Source organism: Polyodon spathula, unplaced genomic scaffold (genome assembly GCF_017654505.1).
Source record: "Polyodon spathula isolate WHYD16114869_AA unplaced genomic scaffold, ASM1765450v1 scaffolds_1729, whole genome shotgun sequence".
In the NCBI taxonomy this organism is placed as follows: domain Eukaryota; kingdom Metazoa; phylum Chordata; class Actinopteri; order Acipenseriformes; family Polyodontidae; genus Polyodon; species Polyodon spathula.
The window spans coordinates 58,946-72,507 of record NW_024473205.1 but is presented as its reverse complement, the minus strand read 5'-3'; the positions used below and the strand labels follow the sequence as shown (position 1 = coordinate 72,507).

Here is a 13,562-nt window from a genome sequence, read left to right as displayed (position 1 = left end):
AAAACAACCAAAAAAAAACAACCAACAACCTTTTAAAAAACAGACAGAACGATGCCGAACACCGGACAGCGTTCAGAACAGAGTTTCAGGATTTCTACAGCTGCACCACATAGACAGTTAATCAGTACCCAGTGAGACATACAATATGATTAAAGTATAATACCTTGGTAAACACTGACATAAAAACGAGTTCAGAGAGACAGAAAACACGGTTTAATAAAATATATACTGCAGGGAACGGAATTGTTCCTTTTTTTCACCGCTCCAGAATCTAAACGTACAATAAAATAAAATTAAAATCACCAAAATCAACTGAATTAAAAATCATCATGATTGCTAAATCAGTCAGCAGCAGATATTTTTTTTTTTCTTTCTTTAGTTTAAATGGAATGGTTGTTTAAACTCTTCTCTATCGCGACCGACGCGCTCTTTGCTTTACAGAGTCCAGCTAAATGAACCTGTATCAGAATTTAAGTACACATGTAAAAATACATCGAACATAAAGTCGTGGATTTTCTTGGTGTTTAAGTCACAATCTTCTGCGTGGGCCATATTTTGGGTGAATTATTATTATTATTATTATTATTATTATTATTATTATTATTATTATTATTATTATTTAAATCGGTAAATACCAACATACAGTATGACTTGTTACAGTATACTACAGTACAGTATAACCCTGTTTTAGAAAAAAAAAACATATTTGGTTTTACCAGGTGACCAAATTATGAATCGGGAGTTGTTTTTAACTCTGCTTAGCACACACTGCCCCCAGCTGGCTGTAATTGTAAGTGCACCTTTGTAAGGCTCTTAAAAAAGGGGGATAGATTCGTTCTGGGCTGCTCCGGCACCAAGTCGGCCAGGATAGACCTTTTATTAGGAAAGCAGTAGGTTCTGTGCTCAAATTCTATACAGTGTCGCTAACTAATAACTTGCAAATAACACTGTATTCTGCAGTGAAACGGATAACCAAAAACATTGATCTGTTCAAAACGTTTTCTGCATGCGTGCAAACATTTCGCCCGACGAGACTGTTCTGCACATTTCAGACATTTCTTGTTGCTAATAATCAGTGTTTCATTCTCATTTGCTCACTCACAAGCTGAATATAGCACTGGATTATCATTTCCCCTCTCCTTGATTTCGGTTAAAAAAACAAACTACATTTTCATTAAATTTGCATCCCTAGTACCTGTCGCAGTTTCTATTAGCTTGAAGGCACAACGAAATTTATATATAATTTTTTTTTTAAAAAAATTACCATATTATCTACAGAATTTTTTCAGGATTATCAGAAACTTTGCTTTTTCGAAAGAGCATATTCTCACTAGCCTTGTGAAAATACACCCTAGTGCAAACTAGTATAACAGTAAAAGCATACACAATACAAACCACGGATAGATAACTGTGGCTGTGTTCATTTTATATTGATAGTAACCCTAATATACTGTAGGGAATTTATATTCTATTTTGAAGTATTAATACTAGGTTTTAAATTTCATTAGTCCCCCCACCCTGCCCCCAACCCCACCCTTAGCGCTAGTCTTGGACCATTTGATTTTAGATAAGGCAGTCGTTTTGAAGTGTACTGTTTTGTTCGACTCTTTAGCAGCGGAGGCATACTGTGGTACACGAATGCTGTGAAAGTATGTGAAGTAGGAAGCAAAAAGGCACAGCTGCTGTAAAATGCATGACTTGCTTAAATATATTTTGTATGCATAATAATCTCTCTCTCTCTCTCTCATATATATATATATATATATATATATATATATATATATATATATATATATATATATATATATATATATTCGGTCACACATTTTTGTATTTCATTTCTGGAAATGTTAAAACAGTTTGCATTATAAAATAGATCCATACATAACTTAAAATGGTGCAATTGCACACAAAGTGACTGAAGGGGAGATACTTTGAGTACTTTTTTTTTGCCAAATGGTGACATCTGGTGGTGAATTCTTGGAACTACATCATGGTAAACCTGAGGATTCTATAGACTCTACTCCTCAGCCCCCAGTGACTGTTAATGAGATACAGCTGAACAAAGAAAGGTGTCACTATGCGACTTAGCTTGGGGGCAAGGGGGAGGGGGCTAAATACCCCAAGTTATAAAAGACTGGGAATATATTAAATAAAGACTCATTTGTTTTAAAAAAAAAAAAAAAATTGCCCACAAAATACCTTATATTAAAATAAAAAATATATAAATATATACAGTATATATGATTCCCATCATAGTCTGGATAGATGTAGTAGTGGTACAAGAGTAGGTACAACTTCAAATAAAAATATTCTAACGTTCTTAATAAAAAAAAAATAATAACATTTAAAAAAAAAAAAAAAAAAAAAAAAAAAAGGGGGGGGGGGGGGGTTCAGAGACCTTAATCCCCCCCCCCGCAAGTTTTTTTTTTTGTAAAAAAAAAAAAAATAATAATAATAATAAATAATAATAATTAAAAGCATTGCCTGTAAAAACACCAGTGTATCCCGTCGTTTCTCTCGCTCCTCACAAGTCCGCTCACTTTATAAAGAAAAACTCTGTCTCTTGTCTACTGTTATAAAACAGACACCTGTCCCTCGGAAGCCGCTGGGACTCCGAGACAGTCCTCTTCTGCCAGAGAGGCGGTGCTATTGTCCAGGCTCCTCTCGCTGAGCCAATCCCGAGTGCTCTGATTGGACGGCGTGCTCTGATTGGACGGCGGGCCGGAGCTGTCGGTGTTGGCACGCCCATTGTCCGCCTGATGCATTTGGGCGTCGAGTTCCCCTTGAAGGAATTTTCTTATCTCCTGCGGGAGCTGTCGGAACTCGGTGTCGGACTCTTTCTCCATGCAAGCCAGGAGCTGGAAAGCAAGGGGGGCTGGATTAGAGGCGGCTTTACCTGGGGAGTCACGACAGCCTGCATCGCGACGCACGGCGTGGTCCTGGGGGGCTGCTTGCGTGACGATCAAATTATCGTTTAAAATGACGGACTATTTTATTGCAAAGACAAATATATATATATATATATATATATATATATATATATATATATATATATATATATATATATATATATATATATATATATATATCTATAAATGGGTAGTGTTAAGACTAGGATTAAGACAGGGCTGAGTGTAACACTGTAGTGTATAGCTACAATGTGCCTTTAACAACTAATTTCTGATCCGCTAGTGTAACACTGTAGTGTATAGCTACAATGTGCCTTTAACAAGGTACCAGCTGATCGACTCCAGTGCTTAAAACCCGGACACTTCTTACCAGCGGCTGCTCCTCCGAGATCTGGTGCAGGATCTCCGTATGTTTCAGCAGCAGTCTGTCGTGTCGTTTCTTCTGTGCCACGTCCAGCTATATGAACAAGAAACACACGCACACACATTCATTTTATACAGCAGTGTCACTTTACATGATGTTCGCAATCACTCAAAGCAATCCTTTTCACAGGATTCCCCCCCTCTCCCCCTTTTCGCAGGAACTCAAATACTACGCGAGGGCGCTTCCCCCCCCCCCCCCCCCCCCCCCCATCTAGTGATCAGACAGTTTGGATCAAGTTTCCTCCTGGTTTGAGTAGCAATACACTAGGTGTGCACTAGATGGCGCACTGGTCCTAATATAGAAAGACCCCTTTGGCTGATCTTCCCTACCATATATATCTCCAGGACTGGCAACTGCAATGAAATGCAGACTGCAATATTGTGCACTCACGCGCCGGATCAAGGTGACCGATTCGTTGATGTGCTTGCGGTTGATCTCATTAAGTTCTCTGCAGGGAGAACACAAGAACAAAAAAAAAAATCCAATATTAAAAAAACGTTCCCCTGTACCACTACAAAGTATATATAAGCTACTGTAAACCAAGGTCTGTTCATTAGGTCTAGAAACAAAAATGCCATCCCTCTCCACTCCCCCCCCTGCCCCAAGACACTCACGCTTCTGCTTTCTGTCGATCTCGGCTCTTGGCTTCCGAGATGCTGTTTTGTCTCTTCCGATCTAGCATCTTCTTCAGTTCCTTCTTCTCCCTGTTAACCAGCAGCAGAGGGGCTGTGAACACACGGCACGGGAACAGGACGAGGACGCTGTTCAGCCCATCAAGCCTCGTCCCTTCGGAGCACGACGTTCGCCTGAACTAAACGGGTCCTCTTTGCTGGGACAGAACTCTGCATTTTAGACACATCAGCTGTGTGGGTCTCTGTGTGTGAAGTGCCTCCTGTCTGCATTTCCAAACGTACTCATCTTCCATATACTCCCTTCTCATCATCGCTAAATTAGTGACTTTATCTCTTGAGCATTTACAGCGATAGAAATAAGACTTCTATTGCATAGCAGCTTCCCCCAGTCCAGGTTTTAATAGCTTGATTAGTGTCTAGGTAACAAGCTCAGGTGTGTCTGATTACGTTCCTAGGAAAACCAGGAATGGATCCAAACCGCCATGCAACGGGAGTCTCGCTTCCATCCCTGAGGGTAATCAGGTAATTGTATGTCAGGAATGCGTGGCTAGCTTTGAGAGGCTGTAGCCCCCAGCCTCTTTGCTCCGCTGCTCAGAAAGGCAACCCCCCCCCCCCCCCCCCCCCCCCCATCCCCGTCCCGCTCTCTGCCCTCTTACTTCTCACAGATCTCTTTGAGTTTCTTCAGCTGCACAGCCTGGCAGTCCATCGCCGTGTCTTTCAGCTTCTGTTGAGCCTGAGAAAAAAAAACGCAACCAAAGCTAAATAATCAGCACAAAGGAAGAAAATAAATCTCCCACCGCAATCCAGTCCAGGTTTTCACAGCAGCTTGATCAGTGTATCGGTAGCGAGCTCAGTCTTAGTAAAACCAGGAGCGGATTCCTCTAATCCTGGACTGTGCAATGTTAACAGAGGTACGATCTCTGCTCCTGGAGGGGGGGTGGGGGGGGGGGGTGGCTGTCAGTGTGAAGGGAGGTCTCTACCTGTTTGAAGTGCTCCAGCTTCTTCTTCCCTTCCAGCTGGAACTGGTTCTCCCTGACCTCAAGCAGCTCCTTCATCTGCCACTCCTTCAGCTCGATGTGCTTCTGAGAGACCTCAGCCTCCAGGTTGCTCAGCTCCATTTCCATAGCTGCTGAAGACTCGTCCGTGCTGCGACACAGACAGACACGTTGATCAGGCTTCTCATCACAGCGCCGGCAAGCCACACCCCAGCCTGCAGGTTTGCTAATAGTTAGGGCGGCTGTGATGAAAACAAAGTTGTCGTCAGCAGTTTATATCCCCGACGTATGTATATTTACACACACTGGGGTATGCAGACTTTGACGACAACTGTCTCTCTCCTCTCTCTCTCTCCCTCTTTCTCCTCCTCTTCTCCTCCTCCCCTCCCCTCTCCTCCTCCCTTCTACTTCTCCAAACTCCTCTCCTTCCCCCCTCCTCTCTCTCTCACACACACACACACACTGTATATGGAGGCATTTCTCAGTTCCAATCCAGTTGTATTTTGTAGTGGAGTTGCAAGTATAATTGCACACAGAACATGTGGGAAAACTAAAACCACTTTACCCCATGCTGTTTCACAAAGAGAAACGATCAACTGTTGCATCTAAATGCTCTTGCCTTAAACACGCACTCATAAAACAAAAGGGAGGGACGGTTTATTTAGCTCTACCAGGGGTCTGATTGCTCAGACTCTGCGCTCTCTGTGCTGCTCTACTCTCCAGGTGACTCTCTTACTTTTTCTTGACGCTTCTCTTCAGGTTCTTCTCCACCTGCGATTTGCGACGCATGCTCTCGGAGTTCAGCTGGCTGATTCGGGCGTTCTGCTCTTTGTTCAGCTTCGAGATCTTCTTCATGTGCTTCCTCTTCAGCTCCTTCAGCTCCTTGTACTGCTTCCTCTGCAGCTTCAGGAAGCCCTTCTGCTGCCGGAGGACCTCTATCGACTGAGCCTGGACCTCTACAGGGCACAGAGAGAAAGGGGGGGGGGAGAGGAGAGGGGAAGGAGAGGCAGAGAGACAGGTGTACACAGACAGAAGTACAGACATAGAGAAAGAAGAGAGAGAGGGAAGGAGGCGCAGAGAGAAACGGGTACAGAAGAGAGCACACGAGAGAAAGATAGAGAGAGAAAGAAGGAAAGAAAGATAGATGGAGATAGAGGGAGACACAGAAGCACAGAGAGAAACAGAGAGGGAGAGAAAGGGAGACACAGAGACAGAGAAAGGAGAAGCAGAGACACAGAAAGAGGAACACAGAGAGGGAGAGGGAGGGGGAAGAGAGAGAGAGAGAGAGAGAGAGAGAGAGAGAGAGAGAGAGAGAGAGAGAGAGAGAGAGATGTGTGTATGTTATTGTTATTATCTATTGTGTTTAACTGCTTTCTGCAATACTGGATCATTCCTGTCGTGCTAACAAAGCTTATTTGCAATTTTTATTTGAGAGACATACATAGAGATTAATCACAGTGGGATTTAAGGCTCCACACTTTCTAACCCGAATAACAAATTGAGTAAAAAGGACAAGGATCTACAGGACAGGGGTGTCGCCTACAAGCTACGGCCGAAAATGAAACATTTAGTGTGGGAGTCGTTTAACTGTCAAATGGAGCTTGTGTATCAGATCCTGTGCAGCGATTTCTTTAGAATGCTCTTACCTGTCAAAACTCTGGAGATAAGGTCATCATGTTGAACTGCAAGGAAAAAAAAAAAACATTAAAAGAAACTGACATTTCAAATCAGGATTCGGGAGAGTCGCCTCGCTTTCCAGACGTCATTTTAATGCCAAACCAGCAACCTGGACCACATCCCTATAGATACACTGTGCAGGACGCAAGGAGGAGGGGCTAGGGAGGTAGATATTAAAATGTCGATTCCCACACGCATATAATGAAGTGTAAACCTGGGTGGCCAAACTTACTTGACTGAAGGGTGGTGTGTGTGTGTGAGATGGTGTGATTGTGTGTGTGTGTGACGGTGTGATTGTGAGATGGTGTGTGTGATGGTGTGATTGTGAGATGTTGTGTGTGACGGTGTGATTGTGAGATGGTGTGTGTGACGGTGTGATTGTGAGATGGTGTGTGTGATGGTGTGATTGTGAGATGGTGTGTGTGACGGTGTGATTGTGAGATGTTGTGTGTGACGGTGTGATTGTGAGATGGTGTGTGTGACGTTGTGATTGTGAGTTGGTGCGTGTTCGTTCCTGAATACCTGGGCTGCCGATGTTTCTGTCGCTCAGCGGGTTGGCGACGGCTTGGTGGAACGTTTCCTGCAGGGGGTTCTGCGTGGGCTCGCTCCTCGTCTGCTCCTCGGTTCGGTGGTCGGGCTCGGCTCTCTCGGGGGTTTGCTCTTCGTTCTCCAGGTTCCTCTGCACAAAACAAGACCAGGGAGCGAACCCCAGCCGCAAACTCTTCAATAAAACACCAAGGAGACCGGCAAACGTGGAATTGCAATAAACCACAGCAGCTCGGGACAGCACAGGCTGCAACCCGAAAATAAATGAACCCCTTACCTCACACTCTCCCATCAGGGCGGCCAGCTGCTTCTCTCTCAGGTTGACGTGTTTGATGGGGTTGGAAAGCGCATCTGCGTATTCTAAAAAAAAAAATAAAATAAAAAGAGAGAGAAACACAAAGCCGATGACAAACAAGACAAGGAACGCAGCTGAAAAACACAAGCGATTTAACAAACAAACAAACAAAACAGCAGAGCAGCGTGAAGCACGTTTATCTGTTTCCGGATCGACTTGGAAGGTCCGTTTCCTCGGTGAAAAAAAAAAAAAAAAAACGATCCAAGAAATTGGATGTCGTTTCTTTGACGGGAAAAAACACACCTTAAAACAAGGTCAGGTGTCTTTAGTTTATTCATCAGTAATTTATCAGACGCTTTTATCCAAAGCGCGTTACAGAGACTAGGGGGTGAACTCTGCTTCATCAACCGCTGCTGCTGCTGCAGAGTCACTTCCAATAGGACCTCGTTTGTCTCATCCGAAGGACGGAGCACAAGGAGGTGAAGTGACTTGCTCAGGGTCCCACACAGCGAGTCGGTGGCCAAGCCGGGATTTCAACCACCTGGTATCAAGACCCCTTTAAGCGCTGGATCACCAAGCCTCCTTGCTGGTAGAACAGAAAGTGAGAGAGAGAGAGAGACCTGGGGGTGGAGAGGGGAGTGGGAAAGGAAGGGGGCGTTACCCTGGTGTTCGTCTGGAATATAGTCCTTGGCTTCGGTATACACCAGCAGGGTTGGAAGCATCAGGGGCTGGTTCAGCTCATTCTTCAGGCAGATGTAGTGGTAACCTAGCACAAGAACAGAAGAAAGTTTAAGAAGGAGAGGAGGCCATTCGGACCATCGGCGCTCGTCCGGTTCCCGAGCAGCCGATCGATCTCAGAACGCTGACGAGTCGGGTCTTAATGGATCCCAGTTATTTCAGCCTCAAAAACGTGGCTAGGTAACCTCTTTCACCCCATCCCCACTCTCTGTGTCTTTACTGCTGCACACTGTATATGTTTATGTAGAGTAGGTGGGACTTCCAGAGTTGATATCAGAGTCATGTTAGCGTGCAGGCGGTAGATGAGTCGAGTCTTGAAGGATCCCAATGATCAATGACATGGGTCGGTAACCCATTCCATACTGTGTAAAGAAGTGTCTCAGAGTCAGATTTCTCTCTATATATACATGTAGAGCAGGAGGTGCATGCAGAGTTGATATTAGAGTCATATTAGAGTCAACAGATGAGACGTTTGTTAACTTGACTTAAATTCTTATAAGTTTTAGGACTGATTTTAAGTTTTAAGCTGATCCCCCCCCCCCCCGCCCTAAACTGTCGACCATTCTGGTAAGCAGTAACTCCTTCTGGGAGCCCCACCTGGTCGAATCGCCGACACCTGCATGATCCGATGCCCGATGAATTTCCCGTTCTCCTCAAACACGGCGATCCGGAGAGAGGCCAGAGTGGGAAGGACAACCTGGAGAAGGGGGAGGGGGGGGGGGGGGAGGAGTTAGTCAGTCGCGCCTCACTGGGACTTCCTCTGTACAGGAAATCTTGCCCTCGCTTCCTAACCCTACCCGAAGGTCTCCTGAAAATATTCCTTTGTCAAGTCAGTGTTCGTTGGCGACCTCTAATCACTGTATTTCACGGGCTCTCTCTGCCGAGTCAAGTGTTCAGTGATTATTCGCACAAAGGGTGATCTGTCACACAAAGAGTACAACAGGAAGCACACTTTCAATTTGATTAGGAGGCCGCCACTGACCGAACACTCACAAAAACACAGAAGTCACTACATCTAAATTCACTTCATCTCTTTTTACAGAACCTGCCGCGATTTGAACGCATAGAACGCTCCGTCGTTGACGTTCTGAGCGCGAGAGCTACGCTCTAAGTGCAGCCTCTGCCAATAGCTCCCAGCGAGGGCACGCGACTTCTAATCAAGCGGCTGTTTGAATGCTTTTATTCTCACGTTCAGCTAAGGGTAGCTAACGGACACCCCCCCCCCCCCCCCCCCCCCCCCCCCCCCCCCCCTCCCCCTTGCAGTGTACCGGTAGCAACCACAATCTGCTGTGTGCACACAGTTTTATGTTCTCTGACACCAGACGTTTCACGGTTGCCTGGGACGGATCCCACCAACGTTCTTGCTGACATGAGTAAGGTCTTAGTCCCAGACTGGGTTCAGAGAGTTCCCATTGGCGGACGTCTTGGTTCTGAATTTCCGCTTGGTGTCCACCGGGAGTCCGAACATGTCCACTTCCACGTGGACTCCGACCTTCTTATCCGACAGAAACTGTCCTGAAATAATCTGGGAGAGGGGGGAGGAGGTAGCTTGAGAAAATGCAGCCTCATTATCTGCATTGTGAAGAATTAATTTGTGCAGCGTTACACGGTCGCTCCCACTGTTTCTGCATATGCGGAAGAGCACTTGTTAACCCTTTGCGGTCCTGCGTCGGACCAGGTCCCACATTCCAACTTTCCCTTTGCGGCCCGGTGTCGGCCTTGCTCAGGCCTTGCTCAGGCCTTGCTCAGGCCTTCTCACCTTGATCTTGACCGTGTTGGCGACGATCCCGTCCACGATGTTCTCAGTGAACGGGTCGAAGTGCTTGTCCGTGCGTCTCATGAACTCCGGCTTCAGGACGTAACCACTCCTCCCATTGTACTCAAAGAACCCCATGTTGAGCTGCATCGCCAGGTCTGGAGAGACAAGAGAAGCCAGAGCCCCAGGTTCACAAGCCAGGAACATCCAACTAATTTAGGAAGCACCTGACGTTTTAATAACTAACATAACGATTAGAATTTTTTTTTTTTTTTTTTTAAATAAGTTGGGGTTCCCCTTCTAAAAGCTACAGTAAATTAGCAAGGTAACATTTTCCCCATGGTTATATTATGCATTATTATTAATAATAATAATAATAATAATAATAATAATCTTTATTTTTATATAGCGCCTTTCGTAGTGGACCACCATCACAAAGCGCTTTACAAGAGTCTAGGGTGTGTGAGCGATGCATCAGCTGCAGAGTCACTTACAACAACGTCTCACCCCAAAGACGCAGCGCAAGGAGGTTCAGTGACTCGCTCAGGGTCACACACAGTGAGTCAGTGGCTGAGCTGGGATTTGAACCTCCTGGTTACAAGCCTGTTTCTTTAACCACTGGACCTATATCATGCATTGTTTTACCAAACCAGGGAGGGAAACAAGACTAGGAGTTTAATAACAAGACACACCTGAGCTTGTTAGCTAGACACGCTGGGGCTGATCAAGCTGGTAGCAGTAAAACCTGGACTGGATCACACCGCTGTTCCCGTCCCTGCAGAACAGTGCTGAAAGCAGGTCGATTCTATTATTTAATCTCTTACCCAGGGTCTGGAAGTTCAGGGCTGCCATCTGACAGCCTGCATTCCAGAAGAGCTGGGGGAGGTAGTTTGAAGAGTCGACCCGAGTTCCTTTGGGGTAGATTCGGCTCAGCTGCTTCTTGTTGTACCTGGGGAGCACGCGCTAAGGAAAAGCACGCAATCTGACCCAGTGCGATACAATCTGTTACGAAGCAGTGATGCACTACAGTACTCTACAATGCTAATAATATTATTCAATTAGTCATTCAGCAGAGACTTTTATCCAAAGAGACTTACAGAGACTAGGGGGGTGAACTCTGCATCATCAACAACCGCTGCTGCTGCTGCAGAGTCCAATAGGACCTCGGTTGTTTTGCGTCTTGTCCGAAGGACGCAGCACAAGGAGGTGAAGTGACTCGCGCAGGGTCACACACACACACACACACACACACACACACACACACACACACACACACACGGAGAGTCAGTGGCTGAGCCGGGATTGAAATTAGAACCTCCTGGTAGCCCTTCCTCTAAGCACTGGACCAGCAAGCATGCACGGCTTGGTTATGGTTATTTTTAGTTAGTTAGTTTGCAGAGGAGACTGTGTTCGCTCTGAAGATCAAAAGGATACTCTACGAATTCCATGGGACACTTGGTTAGCTGCTCCAAACCCTTCGTCTCCACAAAAGAGGACATCTCAAAGAACTTATTCCGTTCTGCAAGAGCCAGGGGAGGAAGGGGTTAAAATCTAAAGGCGAACGCGTGGGTTGTTTTTTTTTTGTGCGTCTGTGTGTCTTGACAGTGTTGTCATGAGATGCGTTTCAAATGAAAACGGTCCCCACTTACTGCTGGCTACTTCGAAGGATTTGAACTTGACAGGTTCGATGTAGTTGACCAAGTTTGACATTTCTTCTGTCGCGTTAACTTCGCTGCTCGCCGTGCCCTATGGGAGAGGAAGGGAGAAAGAAAGAAAGAAAGAAAGAAGGTAAAGGAGAGAGAGGGAGAGCGAGAAAGAAAGAGGACAGAGGAGAGAGAGAGAGAGAGGTCAGTACTCACAATAAACACAGCAGGCGCTTCCCTTTATAGCAGCAAACTTTTACCAGTTGACTTTAAACAAATCTCTCTGCTGTTAAACTCGGAAGGGGTATGAAATATCGACCATATTCACACAATCTGCAATACTCCCCCATCTCCCCAGAAAATTTCATTTTAATTGTACTGGATATATTTAAAATATATTTTAGTCTGTAATCCATATATTTTATATGTTGAAAAAACATGGTGCACCATATATTTTATATTCATATATTCAAAATATATATATATATTCATTAGTCTTTAATCATATGAAATAAATACATTACATATATATATATATATATATATCCCATATATTTAAAATATATAAAAAAGGGGCCAAAAATATATATGTTTGTTCCATAAGGTTTGGAAGGGCTTCTAGATGTTTGTCGTTGAATCCATGAGACATCCTTCAGTTCTTCTTCCTGTATCGGTTCCTCATCGCATCCGGGGGACTTATTTCAAAGTTTAAACCCCCCCCCCCCCCCCCCCCCCCCTCCTTCGAGCAGCAGGTTCATTTGCACAGAGATTGAAAGCAGCGAGGAAGGCACCTCGTCAGTCGTGGGTTTCTTGAGGTCTGGCTGCTCCTCCTCTTCCTCCTCCTCGCTCTCCACCTCTCGATCTGAAAAGCAAGAAATCCGCTTTATACGCGCCTGCCAATCACAGCCGCCGAATATACTACCCAGGGGGCTGGCAGGGCTGAAAGATCCCATCCCAGGAAGGGAGTGTAACACCAGGAGGTGTGCCCGAACCCGAAGCCCCAACCACACTGAATTCCAAGCCTCACCGATGGATTTCCTGGGCTGTCCTTCCTTAGCCAGCCTTTCGGCCATCTTCTCTTCCCCGTTGGACAACAGCTGTCCCGTCTCTGCCGTGTCCTGCAGCGGACATCCTAGAACAAGGGACATGCCAGACACAGTCACTCTTCTAGCGTCTAAATCCAACGTCAAAATGCACAATATTACAGACACCCCTATATCCCACGATACACTCAGTGACTTATGCTGCATAATGGCAGCAAGAGGCTTAATGACAATTGGAGAAGCGGTTCTCCAGATTTATGGAAATACACGAACTGCGACATACGCACGGCCGCCTCCGCTACGTCCCCATCGCAGGGGGAGGGGGGTTCCTCACCAGCCTGGGACGGCCAGAAGCAGACACAGCTCTATTAGAGAAGCCGGCAGCAGAGCAAGAGCCGTACCGTTGTTGGGCAGAGGCTGTTCGAAGATGCTGGAGGTGTCGCTGTACGTGTTGGAGCTTTGCTCTGCCAAGCGTCTCTTGATGCTCCCCTGGGACCCTTTGTGCGGGTGCTTCTTCTTGTTCTTGATCAGGATCTTTCCCAGCAGGTCCTGGGGAGAGGGCAGGGCTTGGCCTGGGACCAGCTGGGGTCAGGAAAACAAAAGGAAAACAAGAAACCTTTGGTTAAATAAGGAAGAGGGAGTTGTGCTTGCCATAGGCTTTACCACAACATGAATAGAAACCCGGTGATCTGGCGAGTCTAGTTTTGCCCGGGCCAATCTAGTTTCGCCAACGGCTTCTGGGCGAATCTCGAAGTTGCCACTTTTTTTCTGGCACTCGCTCGCTCCCAACCAGGCGAATCTAGACTGGCACAGAGTTTGAAAAAGACAACTGAGCGAAACCCGTTTTTTCAAACTTTTCTCACTGAACTAGACTCGCCAGCCCACTGCCCATCATCCAAAC

The 13,562-nt window shown here is 45.7% G+C and overlaps 1 protein-coding gene across 1 annotated transcript in view; it reads right to left on the bottom strand.

Annotated features, from left to right (window-relative positions):
- Positions 1 to 2,437: 2,437 nt before the first annotated feature.
- Positions 2,438 to 13,562, bottom strand: part of plcb3 (phospholipase C, beta 3 (phosphatidylinositol-specific)) — a 36,527-nt gene continuing 25,402 nt past the window's right edge. Inside the window, 20 exon segments of the mRNA XM_041243353.1 lie at positions 2,438 to 2,861; positions 3,283 to 3,369; positions 3,727 to 3,784; positions 3,951 to 4,040; positions 4,625 to 4,701; positions 4,949 to 5,114; positions 5,700 to 5,919; positions 6,610 to 6,645; positions 7,163 to 7,319; positions 7,464 to 7,546; positions 8,143 to 8,247; positions 8,817 to 8,916; positions 9,577 to 9,744; positions 9,979 to 10,133; positions 10,800 to 10,924; positions 11,410 to 11,494; positions 11,625 to 11,721; positions 12,410 to 12,480; positions 12,646 to 12,750; positions 13,063 to 13,243. Of these exon segments, the coding sequence (XP_041099287.1) occupies positions 2,577 to 2,861; positions 3,283 to 3,369; positions 3,727 to 3,784; positions 3,951 to 4,040; positions 4,625 to 4,701; positions 4,949 to 5,114; positions 5,700 to 5,919; positions 6,610 to 6,645; positions 7,163 to 7,319; positions 7,464 to 7,546; positions 8,143 to 8,247; positions 8,817 to 8,916; positions 9,577 to 9,744; positions 9,979 to 10,133; positions 10,800 to 10,924; positions 11,410 to 11,494; positions 11,625 to 11,721; positions 12,410 to 12,480; positions 12,646 to 12,750; positions 13,063 to 13,243 (2,451 nt within the window). The 3' untranslated portion in view covers positions 2,438 to 2,576.